This window comes from Lepidochelys kempii, chromosome 1, assembly GCF_965140265.1.
Source record: "Lepidochelys kempii isolate rLepKem1 chromosome 1, rLepKem1.hap2, whole genome shotgun sequence".
Lineage (NCBI taxonomy): Eukaryota > Metazoa > Chordata > Testudines > Cheloniidae > Lepidochelys > Lepidochelys kempii.
Window position 1 is genome coordinate 78,933,906 of NC_133256.1, and position 18,709 is coordinate 78,952,614.

An 18,709-nucleotide genomic window follows, 5' to 3' on the forward strand; every position below is an offset into this window, starting at 1 on the left:
ACAAGTACTCCTTTTCTTTTTGCGGATACAGACTAACACGGCTGCTACTCTGAAACTTAGCTACCATGTTTCAGAATGTGCAGTTTGAAATAAATTGCATGAATATCTCTGGATTCAGCCTGAGGACTGCGAGCCAAAGGGGCTGTTTAATTGCAGTGTAGACTTTTGGGCACAGGCTGTAGCCTGAGCTCTGGGACCCTCCCACATTGCAGAGTCTTATAGCCTGGGCCCCAGCCTGAGCCTGAATGTCTACACTGCAATTCAACAGCCCCTTAGCGTGAGCCCGCCTGAGCTGACACAGGGAAGCTATGCTTGTCTAGTGTAAATATCAACCAATTTATTATTAACTTATTAAACTTTTTTGCTGTTTTGGTTAGTGAATCTTATTAATGTAAAATCTCTCTTTCTACAAAATGTAATTACAAGTTAACACCGTTATTTCTGGTGTGGCTTCCTCTCATTGCAGAATCTGAAAGGCTTCGAGTCTCATGATATTTCTGTCCTCACAAGCAATTCTTGTTCCACGTTTAAGAAGCCCTGTGAAACAGTCCCTTAAATCAAATGGTTAAAATATTGAATTTTGAAGGAAAAAAGCCTCTTTTTATTCCTAACAAAGACAAATGCATTATCTAAGAAAAATTATCACCTTTCAGAATAAAAATTAAGGAAATAAACTAAAACATTAATATAGAGTTTAGCTGAGAAATACATACTATCTACTTCTAACAAAAAGAACCTCAAACTGTAGATTTAAAAAAAAAAACACTTGAAAGATGGAAGATTGATAAGGCTATTTGTAGAATCATAACTCCCTTCTTTTCCTGTATCCCACCCACAGTCTTACAGTGAATAGGTATATAACAAGTATTAAAATAACCTTAGAAACTTTTCACATTACTGAATAACAAAGAAAACATTCTAAATCCCTACACATGCTGAGTCTCAATTCTCTTCCCTTGGGAAGAAGTAGGGCTTCTTAATATTTAGAGATGAAGCATGCTATATATCCTCCAGTGACTGAACTGGGCATATTTTTAGTTCTTGATGTGGGTCACTGGTGTCTTGTGCTCTTCTGCTTGAGGATGTATGGTATGTTTCAGCCTTGACAATGAACTTGTTCAGTTGTTTGTTACCGCCTAAACATTTTGAAATGCAGGGTGTGTATGTAAAGGGCAGGGTGATATAAAATCTGTGGGATATTTTTAGTAACAGCACTGAAATTCTAGCAGGGTAAAACCTAGCTTCACAGTAGGCTGTGATATAACATGTAGTTTAATAATCTAATGTCTGTTAAACTGTGCTGATCTAGATATCTAAAAGTAGTCATCTGCTTGGCCATCTAGGGATGTATGGTTCAGTTCCCAGTCCTCTTTACGCTGGGCTAGCAAATGCTGTGCATATTTATGAATTCTATACAAAACCACAAAGTGTAGGGTTAGATGGGTTTCTAGGTGTTGGGGATGAGAGCTTGCATGCCAAACTGAAGCTTCAAGAGAATTTAATTTTTATAGTGCGAACTATAGCTCTGCTAATGGACCCCTAATTAAATGTACAAACATAAGAATGGCCATATTGGGTCAGACCAAATGTCCGTCCAGCACAGTATCCTGTCTACTGACAGTGGCCAATGCCGGGTGCCCCAGAGGGAGTGAACCTAACAGGTAATGATCAGGTGATCTCTCGCCTGCCATCCGTCTCTACCCTCTGACAAACAGAGGCTAGGGACACCATTCCTTACCCATTCTGGCTAATAGCCATTAATGGACTTAACCTCCATGAATTTATCTAGTTCTCTTTTAAACCCTGTTATAGTCCTAGCCTTCACAACCTCCTCAGGCAAGGAGTTCCACAGGTTGACTGTGCGCTGAGTGAAGAAGAACTTCCTTTTGTTTGTTTTAAATCTGCTGCGCATTCATTTCATTTGGTGGCCCCTAGTTCTTATATTATGGGAACAAGTAAATAATTTTTCCTTATTCACTTTCTCTACACCACTCATGATTTTATATACCTCTGTCATATCCCCCCTTAGTCTCCTCTTTTCCATGCTGAAAAGTCCTAGCCTCTTTAATCTCTCCTCATATGGGACCTGTTCTAAACCCCTAATCATTTTAGTTGCCCTTTTCTGAACCTTTTCTAATGCCAGTATAAAGGCATGACTTAAAATAACTTGTTAAGTAAGTTTTAAACTAGGGTGCCATACCTAAATCCATAATAAGACACCAAAGACTTAGCACCTCTTGGGGGCTGAGGGGGAAATAACATTTTCACATCTTGCAAAGCATGTTGCTAGATAGGCTGCACAGTATGACTGTTTATCCAGCAACAGAGTCAACTGTGGTCTAGTATGTACTGTTTTGTTTTGTTTTGTATACTATTTTTATTTCCTTAAACATTTTATGACTAGCAATATGTTTGTAAAGAAACATTCCTAACTAAATGATGATATGACAACTTGAACTTTTCTGCATGATTATGTTAGTGACATTTTGTGCTTTGACTTAAAAAAAAAAATTCAGGAGATATTTTGGAATTTATATTACAGCAGTTCATAGTATCTGTGCTAAACTAAAAGGATATTTATAAGCAGGACACATGTTCTCTCTCCTGCTTGTCAGACTCTTTTGTTGAAAGATTCATATCTATCCACTTTTTGATGCAAGGATAAATTTAAATGAATTGCAAGAGGTGATCGTTTCATAAAGTTCAGTGCTTGAATTGGACAGGTATACTGCTCACCTTTCTATTCTGTTGAGAGTCTCATTCCATTTCTATCACTGTGATACAAATACCTAAACTTCTTGCCTTAGCTACAAACCTGCCTGTGTCATACTACTTATTTCTGTGATGGCATGTGTGAAAAAGAACTAATGAAAAAGCTGGCAGCATTAATGCTGCTTTGAGCAGTTTGAGTTGCTGCATCCCTATGCCCTTGCTTTCTTCCTACATAGCACAAGAATTAGGATGGACCTCCGAGAACTTCTTGCTAGCACAAGAGCTTAGATGTTGCTGAGATGTGCAGCCCTTTCAGTTCCTCCTCTGTGGTCCACAAAGCCTGGAGTATCATACTTACAGCATCCAGTAAGCTGCAATTCATGGAGTGCAGCTTGTACAAAGCAAGTTATTTTCAGAAGATGAACTAAGATTGTTTAAAGGAAAGGAGGGGTAAGGAGTGGGAGATCTCAGAGAATTTTCTTAAATGCAGAGGAGCAATGATGCCCTGCACCTTTAAGCTGGGTGTGGGGGGTATTTGGCTGGCTGGCTGAGTGAGGGGACCAGTGCTTCATAGCTGGAGGGGGGGGTATGAAAACTACTGCAAAAAGGGGGAGTGTGGTCACTGACTCATCCCCTGGGAATGCAGGGTTTAAAAAGAGGCTGTTCGGTGCCTCGAGCCTTCCTTTTTACATGGACCAAGGCTGAAGCAGGGCCCACCCTCCCTCCCTTTTACGTGGTAAAATAACAGGTTTGGTCAACACCTGCTGTGGGCATTACGCTAACTGCCCCCTTTTTTAGGGGGGCTGGGAAGGAATGTTTCCCTTACCACCAGATTGGCTTGGGTGCAGTTGGGTTTTTTTGCCTTCCCCACAGTGGGTTCGGGGGGGCTCTGTACATGCATGGCATGATGGGTGATAGGCCATATGTCGCAACTCATTTAAGTGGCAGATGTTCAGTGCAGGTACTCCGTAGGAAAGGTATACAGTCCCTGGATAAATGGCTTGGAAAAGGGCTTAAAAAGAGCTGTTCATTAAAGGAAGGAATTGGGGGGCGGTTGGAGACTCCTATGATTAGTATGGCAGGGAGCCAAACCTGCCTCCCCCCACCTCCCCCTTCTGATAGCCTACATTAACCCTCCTACAAGCGGCAGGGTGGATGGTAAGGTCCCAGCAACGGATTTTTTGGAGGGACCTGGAGGGAAAAAGAGGGGGAGCTGGTGGAAGCCCACCAGGTAATTATGGAATAAACATGGAATTACCTGCTCTGTACACTGTTATCTGCCAGGTAGTCCCAGACATCTAATAATAAAGTTGTGGCCTGATTAAGCCCATGCCAAATGTCTCCTGTCCTTCTTTCAGCATAGCCAGACAATCACAATCTGGAAGGGAGAGTAAATGAGCAGAGAATCTGACAGATACTTTGTTGGCTTGGTCCTTTTTCTCACATACCAACATTTCTTTACTGCTACAAGTACTGTGTAAGAATATAGTAGTTAAGTGTCAATTCTCTTGTGGTGAATTGTAAACTATATCAACAAAACTCAGAAGCCTGTGTCTATCTGATGGGGTCCCTGGGGTGCAACCTGGACTGTGGGATTACCTAGACATCTAAAGCCACCAGCTTGGGCTGTGTCTCGCACTGTGATGCTGATGTCAAGTTACACGTCTCCGACAGACACTTGACTTCCACAGGCAGTGACACACCCAACTGAGTTACATGATTAATCTCCTAGCCACTTATGAACCATCAATAGAAAGGGTTCAGCCAATTTCCCACCAAATCCCCAGCCTGGCACCCCAGAACTGTACCATCTTGCATTGCTCAAGGCTCCCGTGGGCAATGTAAACTAACTGATAAGTTCATCACTTCTTCATAGGAAAGTGGACATGCATCAGCCTTTGTAATCTGATCTGTGATTACCCAAGCACTTCAACCAAACACACAGTTTTTAGGTAAAATATAAAAGATTTATTAACTACAGAAAGATTTTAAGTGATTATAAGTAGCAGGCATAACAGTCAAAGTTGGTTACCTAGGAAAAAGGTTAATTCACAGTCTAAATTCTAACTTAAACAGACTAAGCAAGATTTGAATCAGTCTCACCCTAACTGATGGTACAAGCATCTTACAGTTCCTCAAGACAGACTAGACTCTCTTACAGCCTGGGACCAATCTTCCTACTTCAAATTCTTTGTCTTCCAGACCATCTTCCAGGCATTGAGATGGCAAGGGGTGGGTGGGGGCAGGCACAGTGATGATGTCACTGTCCCTCTTTTATACTTTCTTCCAGTTGCTAGAAAGATCCTTGCTGTGACCTGGGTTAGTCTGCCCTCATTGCATACATGCCTTCTCTGAGAAGTGTCTGGGATAGTTGATTTTTCTTGATGGTCCGTTAATGCTGTCTGGCCCGCCTTTGTTGCAACTGACAGGTTGGCTGTGGGTATTTCCAAACCTCACAACATATTTCAGTAGCACATAAAGTAATACTTCATAACTTTATATAAAATGATGTACAATCCAACAGGATATTAAGGTTCAACAGATCAAGACTTTTTGAATACCTCACCAGGCATATTTTGTACAAAACACATAATAATCTTATGACAATTTTGAATATGTGGGTTTTAGGGTGCTACTTTGAGGTACAGAGTATCACAGTATTCAAAAGTGAAAAAAACCTAATTGCTTTGCCAGCACCTTCCATGTTTCAGTGGCAAACCAAAAGTTTTTAAATCTATTACTCATAAAGTCTCAGGGAAGTTTAGCCTTCAGGTGGATTACTGTCATTCTGATTACATGTAGTTGGTTAACCTGGTGTCCTGGTAGTTTATGCACATTTAGCTTGTAAACTCATGTTTTTAGAAACTGTCAAGAGTGAAAAATACATGGGTTGATTTTCTTTACTCCCACATGCATGCAAGTAACTGGCAGCAGAGTTCATTTTAAATTTATTAATCAGAATAAGCAAGGTGCAGTAAGTTGTCCTTTATCCACTACATATTCATTAAAGTAAGAGGTTTTACAAGTGTGTATTTCTTATCCTATTTCTTACTTTATAGTATAGTACCTGGTTCTAGGAAAGGCCTAGGAAGGCTACACAGAATCAATGTGTCCTGTTCAGTGTAAAATACTTGAATTAAGTCACACTTATAGTGATTTTAAACTTTAATATTCCCCTTCAAAGTATTAAAGTTCACAAAACACATTATTTCCACAGTGTATCATGGTTGTGCATATTGCAGGTTAGATTAAAAAATATTGTTACCTAAAACACTGAGCTAATGGAAAAGCTTATAGACTGCAAGAATTTTTGTTTATCCTTGGAAGATCATGAACAATAAACTTGAACATACTTTCTAGAAGTTGAATGCTGAAAATTAATCCACCACATACTTCACAAACACTGGGTACAATCAATCGTGTGTCCTGAATTCAGGGGATTCCTCAACTGGCAAGAGCTAGCATAAGCTTCTCTACAGAGTCACTTATCCCTCTGCCCCACTTACAAGGCTATGCGGGGGGCATGCAGAGGGAGGGGAAGAACACATGGCACTTCATCTGATCCCTGACCAATGCACCACTCCATACTGGACCACTGCAGCTGGGGTAGATTAGGTCAGCCCTTTGTTGATCTAAGCTACGTCAGGCATCATTTTGGCCGCAGTGGCACAGAATTGGAGGGGAGGAGGAAAGTCATTCTGCTCAGCCCTTTTGGCATTTAGTTGCAGCTGAGGATTAAGTTCATTAATTGCATCTTACAACACCACTCTGAGGTAAGTAGGTGGTAGTATGCCATTTTTCATAGAGTCCAAAGTCAGAAGGGGCCATTGTGACAATGTGGTCTGATCTCTGGTATAATAGGCCATAGGACTTCCCTAAAATAGTTCCTAGAGCATAGATTTTAGAAAAAACATACAATCTTTACTTAAAAATTGTCCGTGATGGAGAATCCACTATGACCCTTGGTAAATTACTCTCATTATTGAAAATGTTCACTTTGTTTCCAATCTGAATTTGTCTAGCTTTATCTTTCAGCCTTTGAATCATGTTGTACCTTTCTCTGCTTGACTGAAGAGCCCATGGTTAATTATTTGCTTCCCATGTGGGTACTTTTAGACTGTAATCAAATCACCCCTTAACCTTCTCTTTGTTAAGCTAACTAGACCCAATAAGCTCAATCTATCACTAAAAAGTATGTTTTCTAATCTTTTAATCATTCTTGTGGCCCATCTGTGAACCCTCTCCAACTTATCAACCTCCTTCCTGAATTGTGAACACCAGAACTGGTGGTCACATCAGTGCAAAATACAGAGGTAAAACAACCTCTCTACTCCTAATTGAGATTCCCCTGTTTATGCATCCTAGAATTGCATCAGCCCCTTTTGGCCATTAGCATCGCACTGGGAGTTCAGCTGGTTATACACTGATGCCCAAGTCCTTTTCAGAGTCACTGCTTTCCAGGATAGTGTCTCCCATTGTGTAAGTATGGCCTACATTCTTTGTTCCTAGATGTATACATTTACATTTAACCATTACTGAAACATATTGGTTGCTTGTGCCCAGTTCACCAAGCAATCCAGAATGCTCTTTATCAGTGACCTATCCTCTTAATTATTAACATTTTTTTAGCTTTTATGGTTTCTTACAGGTCATTGATGAAAATCCTAAATAGCCATAGGTCCAACAACAAATCCCACTAGAAACACATTCGATAGATGATGATTCCCAGTTTACAATTACATTTTGAGATGTAATTTAATATAGTCTTAGTTTTAAATCAAAATGTCATGCCGTACCAAGTCAAATGCCTAAAAAGTGTATTACTTTGGTATAACTTACGTTGCTCAGGGCTGTGAATTATCCACACCCTGGAGTGATGTAAGTTATACTGACCGAAGTGCAGGTGTAGACAGCACTATGTCAGTGGGAGAACATCTCCTGCCAACATAGCTACTACCTCTCGCGGAGGCAAGAGTTAAGCCAACAGGAGTGCTCTCCCCCATTGGCTTGGAGCATCTTCACCAGAAGCATCAGTGAAGCTGCACCACTGTGAATGATGTAATGTAGACATAGCCACAGTATACTATATCAACACTATTACCTTTATCAACCAAACTTGTAATATCAAAAACAATATCAAGGTAGTTTGACAGGATATATTTTCTATAAACCCATGTTGATTGGCATTAATTATGTTACTCTTCTTTCATGCTTTATTAATTGAGTCTCATGCCAATCACTCCATTATTTTACCTAGGATCGATTTCAGATGGAGAAGCCTATAATTACTGGGTCATCCCATTTATTCTTTTTTTAAAGTGGCACAACAGTAGCTTTCTGCCTTTTTTTGTGGAACTTCCCTGGTGTTCCAAGATGATTGAATATCAACATTAATGGTCCAGCGAGCTCCTCAGCCAGCTCTTTTAAAATTCTTGGATGCGAGTTATGTGGATCTGCTGATTTCGAAAATGTCTACTTGAATAGCTGTTGCTTAACATCCTCCTGAGATGTTACAGAGTAGAAAATGTTATCATATATAACTACATCTGTTTTTTCCTCCAAATATGGAACAGAAATATTTATTGAACACTACTACCTTTTCTGCATTATTATTGATAATTCTACCATTTCCACCCACTACTGAATCAATATCATTAAGATTCTTTTTGTTCCTAATATGCTTTAAAAAGTCCATATTGTCCTTTATCTGTGCTGGCCATAGATTTCTCCTTGTCTCTTTGCTTTCCTTGTCAATAAGGGTAAGGAATATGAGTCAGATATTTAGATACTTGTTGAAAGACACAAGAGACTAGCGTTCCAATTTAGGAATTCCTGGCTCTGTCCTGTGATAACACCTTGAGGCCAACCCCCTCTTTACATATAATATGAAAACTACTAATAATCTGAACACAACTCTGATAAACGGCTAGTCATCCATCTTGTTTATCAAGATTCTTTTATAGATTTCTTCCCCCACCCTGCTTATTAATTTAAATGTGTCTCTATCATATGGTACTATTGCAAAATGCAGCTCCAAGTACTGTCCTAAATTAAATCCAGTAACATGGGCCTTTTGATCAGTATAATTGACTTTGGGTGTATGCAAACAAATATTTATACTTTTTAAACACCTTATTTGTGGCTGAAATATGCCGTTTTGTTTTGTTTTTTACTGTATATTCCCAAGTATCTGCAAGCAGGCTTCCTGTGGAACATATAGGTGGCATGGTTTATACCGCCAAAGCTGTGGATGTACTTAGAGTATCATAAATACTGTATTAAGAAATAGCATATTTTTAGTGGGTAATATGATCCCACTGGCCTATTTGCCTGTCTGAGTATATTACAAAAGTCCCATTGACTTCTATAATTTTAAAGTAAAAATGTTTTCATTATAACCCTCTTCTCCCTTCCCCCATCCCACACTTGTTACTTTCCCATACCTTTTAGAATGAAATTGTCTATGCTTGATTTCTTCCCAGAGGTGAAATATATGGAAGATTTGAGCTAATCCTGTTCATTTGTTTGTTGCTATGTGATATGGTGAAAGGAGTGTTTTTGTTTTGTTCCTGCTGTTAAAATTTGTAACCACTGTATTTTGGGGGAATAACTCAAATTTCTGCATCTTGAAACTACCCACTTCGCATGTACCTCTGTGCTGTGACTAATGAATAATGCTTGATTAGTAAAGTTCTAGAGGCAGACAATATGTTATATGTTTGGGTAATTGAGGGAGCTGGCCCTGATTGCAGGCTTTAAAGCCTGCGGGCTGGCTAGCTCCCCTGGTCCTGGACTGAAACCATGGGGTCCTCAAGAAAGAGTGCCTGCTGAAAGCATTCCTGAAGAGCAAAGTGTCCCTTATGCTTTATTCATGTAGCTCTTCGAAGCATGGCAGATTTTTAGTCCTGCAGTTGTTTTTACTTGACATACCAGAACTCTAAGCAACCCAGAACTGAATGCCTGCTCAGGAGAGCTTTCCAAATTCTGCAAAGAGACCACTCTGTCACTCCCACCCAATTGCACATTTCCTGAATTTCAGGTGCTTCATTGTGAAATCTTAGCATCACTTTGCCTTTTTTTCTTTGTGTTGAGTAGAAATTAAAGAAATTTTGGCACTAACTCCCCATCCAGTTGAATATGTGGTACTTTAACATAAATCAACACTGGTTCATAGTTCTTAGGGTGGTGTGTTCCTTTATGAAAGTTGTAAATTGGAAAAAGAAACTTACTTGAGTTCAGTAGGTCTAATTCTGTGTTTGCTTGCATTACAGTTAACTGGAATGGCAGACAATCCCAATCTATGGGTTGGAAGATTACATTCTCTTTTCTGTTGTCCGGTGGAAACTGTTTGTTTTTTTTTTTTTTTTCAAACTCCAAGTACTTTAACTAGACTGCTTTCCCCCCCAAACGGCTATTTTTAAGAGTCCCCGAATTCTAAAGATGTGACAACTTGTGTTTCTGCTAATGTTAAAAAGCTGTTTGCCCCAGCTGAATAACAGAATCTCACTGCATTTCAGTATACATATAAAACGTAAGAAACTTTTACATAAGGTGAACATATGCTTCCCACCCAGCGTGACTAAACTCGAAAGAAAGCAAGTCTGTTTCAATGTAAACAAGCTCTGGATTTCCTTCTCTCTCCCACCACCCCCCATCATAGTGACAACTAATCAGGGAGCCATAACTGTAAACTGGATGATATTTTTCCAGTTTAAGTTCAGTTCATAAATGTAAGTTGATGTTAATGTAATTAGCATGTTTCCTTATGTTTAAAAGCCACAAGATAAGTCAAAATAAGACAGTAGTTCCAGCCTCTCTTATTTAGAGACCTCTCTTTGTAACAAATTGGAGCATGAGCCCACTCCCTTATTTCAAACCCTGATACAAGTGTTCTATCTAGCTTTTTTGGTTTGCCTATATCTTTCTATTCTCTTGTATCCTTCATTTGCTTTTTCTTTTTTTATGGATTTTTTTTATTGTGCTTTGTTTCTCAGTCCTGTTTATTCTTTTCCGTCCCTCTTTACAGTACTTTCCTCCCTCTTTCTCTGTTTGTTTCATGGTGCTCCTCTTCCTTGCTCTTGTTCTACTGTACATCTCTACTCCCTAGTGCTGCCACCTGTTTCCCTGTCCATCCATGCTGCTCGCTTCCATATTAGGGGCTTTCTTCCCCTTCTCCATATTTTAGCTGAGGGGTCTGTTCGCCCAACCTCACTACTGCTGCTTGTTTCACACCTTCCCTTACATAGTGCTGCTTCCTGGCTCTTACCACAGAGATTGCAGAGAGCAGCTACTAACACAGTACTGTATAGCAAAGCCTCAGCAGCAGCAGAAACACAGCAGAAGCAGGAATAACTGTGTGGCCAGCAATCCCCTGGACAGAGCAGAGAGACAGGTGCACCCTTGGAAGGGTGTAGCATCTTCCCTCATTCTTGAGATATGTAGCATTTAAATTCCTGCTTGTGGGTGACCAAAACATAGATTATATTTCTCACCACAGGTTGGGAATCTGCTATTAGTATCCCATTGAATTATCTTGGGATGTGGCTTACTTTGATGATTCAGGCAAAATGAAATACTGAATTCTAATATTTCCATGCAAGTCAGCATATGTGGTGTTCATTTCATGTCATCTTTATAGTTTTTGTGAAACTGGAGTCCTACATGAAGCAGCCGAAATTGCTTTTCCTTTTTTGCATATAACATCCCACCAAAAATTAACTGCATTTGAATTTTGTGTTTGACCTTTAGTCTTAAGTTCTCTCACAATTAAGCCTCATAGTTGTATAAAATCGTGTATAAACACCAATGCTGACCTGAGGTGACTTGAGTACAATGGAATTAGTAAAGTGCACTTTACTAGGATTGCAGAATATCTTTCAAATTTCAAGTAGTATCAAACCTTAATGTTGTTAAAGTGCAGTTACGGTATGAAAAGTGACTCCCTAAAAATAAGTTTATAGGTTCCATTTGTCTCAGTGTCTTTCAGATCCATTTTTTTTCAGTGGCACCAGTAAAAAGATGGCTTTCTAACTGCCTGCTCTGCAGCATTAACATGGGATCTGAAAGTTAAAGCGTTATTCTCTCTTGCTGGGCCACCTGTTCAAGATGTTGTGCTTAGAATTTTGTTCGTTCATTTTGGTGTAAGAGTGGGATTCTACTCTGCCTTTAATCTCATATATATGAATTTACCCTGCGGTATAAACAGGAGTAAAAAGCAGCATCAACTTTTTTTAGCTAGAAAACTACACCGATGTGACATGAAATAGACACGCAGTAAGTCTATTCAGTAAGCTGCTGTTTTTACTTTGTCAGCTTTCTAACCATAAAGAGGCATAAAACTTAAGACCATAAGGGACCACTACATAATCTAGCCTGACCTCCTTTACATCACAAGCTACCAGCACCGTCCAGCCACCCCCACACTAAACCCAGCAACCAAAATTAGACCCCCAGGAGACTAAGCTATTGTGTGCCACAGGCACAGAATAGAAGATACTGAGCGGCACCAATGGCAGAGAATTAAATGAGAGGCACAGAGACTATCCTGACAAATGGCCCATGCCCCATGCTGCCGATGAAGATGAACCCACAAGACTACTGCCAGTCTGAGGTGGGGTTAAAATTCCTTCCTGGCCCCACATGGTCTAGATAATACTTAGTCCTACCATGAGTGCAGGGGACTGGACTGGATGACCTCTCGAGTCCCTTCCAGTCCTATGATTCTATGAGATTTTACAAACCAAAGCACTGAACCAGAAGGGACAAACAGGGCTACTGATCTCTGCCCCCACCCCTGCAAACAACCCATCATGCAATCACAAGCTTGTCAAGCTCTCTTAAAACTAGACAAGTTGTTTGTCCCCACAACTCCTATTGGAGGCTGGTTCAGAGCCATAGAGAGATAACTTGCATAATAAACTATACTGCTATCTTTGAGTTCCAGTAATTATTTCTTACAACCTTGTTTACTGATTTTTATTTATTTAAGGAAAGGTGTTGATCTAATCACATAATGTCCTTAGTTGCTACACATATTACCTGAACAGATGGATCCCATTCTATTATAGCATCACTGCTGTTCCTGCTCCTATATTTTAAGGAGATGCTATCAAGCTTGCTGTTGGTTTCGGTCACTTTCACTTATTGTTAATAACCCCATAGAAACTTGGATAAAAATCAATTAAAAACTTATTTTAATGTATTTTATTTGTGTAAGAATTTAAAATGGCTACTAGCTATTTGGAAAGACATTTCTTGGCTGTGGTGCACTAGCATGATGACATTCTAATGCTCCACAATCTTATAAGAACAGCGATACTGGGTCAGACCATTGGTCCATTTGGCCCAGCATCCTGTCTTCTGTCAGTGGCCAGTACCAGGTGCTTCAGAGGAAACGAACAGAACAGGTAATCATCAAGTGATCCTTCCGCTGTTGCCCCTTCCCAGCTTTTGGCAAACTAAGGGCTATGGCCCCTTCAGCGTATGGTTTTGCATCACTGTCCATCCTGGATAATAGCCCATCAATGGACCTGTCCTCAATGAATTTATCTAGTTCTTTGTGAACACTGTTATACCCTGGCAAAGAGTTCCAGGGGTTGACTGTGCACTGTGTGAAGAAGTCTTTTGTTCGTTTAAACTTGCTGCTTATTCATTTCATTTGCTGACCCCTAGTTCTTGTGTTATGAGAAGGAGTAAATAACACTTCCTTATTTACTTTCTCCACACCAGTCATGATTTTATAGCTCTCTATAATATCCCCCCTTAGTAATCTCTCTTCCAAGCTGAAAAGTCCCAGTCTTATTAATCTCTTCTCGTATGGTAGCTGTTCCGTACCCATAATCATTTTTGTTGCCAGAGTCTGTACCTCGTCCAATTCCAGTATCTTTTTTTTGAGATGAGGCTACCAGATCTGCATGCAGTAATCAAGATATGGGCATACCATGGACTTATATAGAGGCAATATGATATTTTCTGTCATCTTATCTATCCCTTTTTTGATTCTCAATATTCTCTTCACTTTTTTGACTGCCACTGCACATTGAGTGTACATTTTCAGAGAAGTATCCACCATGACTCCAAGATCTTTCTTGAGTGGTAACAGATAATTTAGACCCCATCATTTTGTACATATAGTTGAGATTATGTTCTCCAATGTGCATTACTTTACATTTATCAACATTGAATTTTGTCTGCCATTTTGTTGCCCAGTCACCCAGTTTTGTGAGATTCCTTTAACTCTTTGCAGTCTGCTTTGGACATAACTATCTTGAGTAGTTTATATCATCTGCAAATTTTGCCACCTCACTGTTTTACCCCTTTTTCTAGATCATTTATGAATATGTTGAATAGTACTGGTTCAAATACAGACCCTTCAGGGATACCACTATTTACCTCTCTCCATTCTGAAAATGGACTGTTTATTCCTACCCTTTGTTTCCTGTCTTTAATCAGTTACTGATCCATGAGGGGACTTTCCCTCTTATCCCATGAGAGCTTACTTTGCTTAAGAGACTTTGAGGGACCTTGTCAAAGGCTTTCTGAAAATCCAAGTACACTATATCAACTGGACCCCCTTGTCCACATGCTTGTTGACCCCCATCAAAGAATTCTAGTAGATTGGTGAGGCATGATATCCCTTTACAAAAATCATGTTGACTCTTCCCAACAAACCATATGCATCTATGTATCTGATAATTCTGTTCTTTACTATATTTTCAAGCAATTTGCCTGGTACTGAAGTTTAGGCTTACCTACCTGTAATTGCTAGGATTGCTTTTGGAGCCTTTTGAAAAAAAAATGGCATCACATTAGCTATCCAGTCATCTGGTACAGAAGCTGATTTAAATGATAGGTTACATAACACAGTTAAAAGAAAAGGAGTACCTGTGGCACCTTAGAGACTAACCAATTTATTTGAGCATAAGCTTTCGTGAGCTACAGCTCACTTCACATTTGAGTTCTTTGAGAACTCTTGGGTGAACGCCATCTGGTCCTGGTGATTTATTACTTATTACTGTTCAATTTATCAATTTGTTCCCAAACCTCCTCTAATGACACCTCAATCTGGGACAGTTCCTTAGATTTGTCACCTCAAAAGAATGGCTCAAGTTTGGGAATCTCCCTTACATTCTCAGTTGTGAAGACCGTTGCAAAGAATTCATTTAGTTTCTCCACAATGGCCTTATCTTCTTTGAGTGCTCCTTTCGCATCTTGATCGTCCAGTGGCCCCACTGGCTGTTTAGCAGGCTTCCTGCTTCTGATGTCCTAAAAATTTATTTTGCTGTTACTTTTTAATTCTCTGTCTTGAGCAAATATTGTCTAGCATCTTCAGAATTCATTTTGTTGTGTACACAACTTTTCTCCTCTCCCAACCTGACCAGCAACTTTGGCTTATCTGTTTGGCAGCAAGACCCAATTTTTTTTCTCTGACCCCTTCCTTCCTTGCTTATCGGCACATTCTGATCCCACTTAACATTTTATTTGGAACATCCAGTACTTTCTGATTCTTCTCTTCTGATTTTGGTATGCCCACTCATTGAAAAGATGCCACCTTTGTTTAACTTCTAAATCCACCCTTATCACTCCAAATCCCCCAGGGTAACTGCTCATTCTTTCACAGCAGCTCAGTAATCCCCATGCTTTTCTCGGACTCCCTAGGCCTTTAAACAATTCCTAGTTTAGTTGTCTAGCCTCTCAGCTACTCCTATCTCAGTGACATTCCCCAAACAGAGTGCCTCATGGTTACTCTCCTTCCAGCTGTTGTACTTTTCAGGGTAATGGGGTCCTTTTTTGCCCCTTCTGGCTGTGAAGCATTCTGCAGGTCAATGTACAGTGTGTGTTCTCCATTTCACTGAGGCTTCTGAGGCCCCATTCAGTTTATAAAATCACTGAAGGCAAAGGTATGCTCTGAGTTTCGATAAATTTGCCTTCCTGTCTAAGGTTACATAAATTTGTAGGCCAGAACAAACTGACAGTGCACCTTAAGAGGCAGCCTCAATCTGGCACCTGTGTGTGTGCACTGGGTGGAGGGGAGAGAGCATGAGAGCCTTTCCTCACGGTGAACCCACTCAAGAGGCAGCTATAATTTCACTGCTTGTACAGCCAGCAGTGCACTCAGTTCAAGGCTGTGTGTGTGGGGGCAGGGTTGTGACTATGGCCCTGCCTCTTCTCCAGTGTGCAGTGGAGCTGAACACTTTTTATCGTGGGGGTGCTGAAAGCCAGCTAAGGAAACTGTAAAGCAGTGTTCCCCCAAACTTTACTTTGTGCCCCTCCTACCCCCCGAGATCCATGGCTCTGGAAGGGGGGGCATGGATAGGAGTAAGGGTGCCGAGGCTCGGGCCATAGTTGGGGGTGTGCCTGAGGCTAGCAGCCAGGGCCTAGAGCTGTGGGTGCTGCAGCACCTCCCTCATCCTTAGTTCCTGTGCCTATACCAGTGTGCCACTCTGTCCCCTGATTCCACCCTCTGCATAAGGGGAACAGCCTACACTTGGAGGAATTATGTTTCTGGTTCCATGGGCCTCCATGTCCAGTGAGGCTTGGGGTCTATGTCATATGGTATAATACAATACTGTCTACATGTTAAATGTTATACAGGCATTTTCCTGAAATGAAACTTGAATTTATCCATTCATAAATACGCTAAGATATACTGGAGTCTAAGGACCTACCAAAACTGAAGTTCACTCATTAAACAGTGCTTTGTATTGGAAGCTACTGATACTTCTGGTTGTTTTTTGTTTTGTTTTTGTTTTTTGTTTTGGATGGGGGGGTGGGAAGGGGTTTTTATAATTTAAATTATTGAGCTCTTTCCCCCAGGGAGAGCAAAAAGGGGGAAAGGATGTTTTAAGGTGGTACTGAGTTGATGAAATGGCTGTTTTACAGACTGTGCAAAGTCTGACCTAGTACTTTAAGTACAGAAACTTTGAACGACAGGGCTATATTAGTTTATGAATTAAGTAACATTAGCCTCCCGTCTCCTGTAACCCTTTCTACCATGTTGAGTTGTGAAGTGTGTGCAAAGGGAAATTCTTCTGTTGATATCTTAATGAGAGAAAATTTCCTGTAAATTGCCTGTTGATTATGAAGTAGAAAATGAAATAATGAATTGTGCAATCTTTACAGTTGTATATTGGTTACCCTGTCTTTATCAGGCAGTTGGTCTGTAGCAGGTGCAATGAGTGCATACGGTACCACTTCTAGATTTTATAGTTTCACACTATAAAAAAAAAAAATTTTGCTGCTTCCTTGATCATGCAGTTTGGTTTCTCTCTCTCTCTCTCTCTCAAGAGCCTGCTCAGCAACCAAACCCAGATTTCAGGTGCCGTATTCCACAATCATTCTGTAGTCTGTAATCATAGAAACAGAATGTTCCTCCTCTTATTCCTCCATTGCCAACAGTTTCTGGGTGGGTGAATGTCAGTAGCTGGAGCTATTTTTAAAGGCGAGAGGTGAGGCTTGTCGTGCAAAGCTAGAAAGAGGGCGTTTGTTTGCAGAGCAGAACTGACATCAAAGTGCAGATTGCTGCCTACTGGCTAGCCACTTGCCTTATACCAGGTTATCTTTAATGTGTGTGTCAGTCACAAAAATTACAAGCTAGCCCAGAATGTATATGAAATATTGCTAGTATTTATGATCTGGAAGACTGCAGCTTTTTTTTTTTTTTTAATTTCCATGAGCTGGACTTTGAAACTTGGGCATTCATACTAATCAACTTGAAGTACCTGCTCAGTGCTGCTTAACTAAGCAATCACTTTCCACTTCTCTTCACAGGATAATATAAATGTTTTTCTGAAAGCTTGTGAAAATATTGGATTGAAAGAAGCTCAGCTCTTTCATCCTGGGGATCTTCAGGATTTGTCCAGTCGAGTTACTGTCAAGTAAGTTTTTTTTCACCTAATGTTTTTAAAGTTAGCTAATATGTTTTACAGTCAGAGTTTTAAAAAATGTTTGACCAGAAAATTCTTGCTTAAAACAGGTAGCAACAGAGCAGTTTTGAAGCAGTGTAGCTCAGAATGGTCTTAGCTTTGTTAAAGTCTGTTAAAGTTAGGTCTGATATAATTAGTGCAAATATTTCCTATAATGAACCTTACTTTGTAATTTAAATTAGTATTTTAAAACCAACCAGTATATTGGTTTGCTAATTAATATTTAGTGTTTAAAGATGTGAAGCAGAAACTGCTCTGTTAAAATTTAATTTTAGAATAAATAAACTCTGTAGGTGAATTGTGTGCTATAATAACCAGAAGGTGCTAAAAATAGATTCTAAAAAATTTATTTCTTGATTTATTTGTTTAAATTTTGAAATCAGTAGTTTAAAAAAATCTCAAGGATTAGACTAGTAATTTGTGGCATTCAGATGAGTTGCTGTGGGGTATGAGTATTGTATTTCTGAAGTACCACACTTCTCTCCACTCAGAATATCATTCAAAGATTTGTTACTGAACATCACACTTCAGAGTGGGGAGAGAAACAGGAACTAAGTACAATGTATTGAGACCACTAGATGTTGGATTACACTCAGAGTAATTGTTCTGTTTACAGATGACAATATTTTCCCATGAAATAGGCATGTTTGTTCTCGCAATATAACTCATTGCATCCCATAATTTTAGGACTCATGCTTTTCTCATTTGAATGGGAGTTCTGTTAACTTCAGTGAGAATAGCATAGAGCCCTTAATAAGCTGCCAAGAACTTGGTAGTTAACAGGTGTTACTAAGGTAAATATGGCATGCAGCAAATTTTTCCTTGGGCTATTTAGCTTTGTAGTGGTTGGCACTTTTGTTCAGTTGTTCAGCCCCAGTAGGGGAAGGGGGACAGTGGGTGGGGACAGAAACAGACTATCTTAAATTCTAGGATACTTACTGAATACACATGTCCTTTGATTTTGTACAATTGTTTGAGTTGGTAGGAACACTTTTCTTCTTCTTATCTCTCTCCCCCTTCCCACCCCCCCGCCCTTTGGTAAAGGTGATGAGGGGAAAAAATGTGAAACAACC

The 18,709-nt window shown here is 39.9% G+C and overlaps 1 protein-coding gene across 5 annotated transcripts in view; it reads left to right on the forward strand.

Moving 5' to 3' along the window:
* The window catches only part of LMO7 (LIM domain 7), a 178,147-nt gene that overhangs the window by 72,381 nt on the left and 87,057 nt on the right, over positions 1 to 18,709 (forward strand). For all 5 annotated transcript variants that reach the window (XM_073346972.1, XM_073346981.1, XM_073347005.1 and 2 more), the window contains one exon: positions 17,482 to 17,588. In XM_073346972.1, coding sequence (XP_073203073.1) covers positions 17,482 to 17,588 — 107 coding nt within the window. The remainder of the gene's footprint in view (positions 1 to 17,481; positions 17,589 to 18,709) is intronic.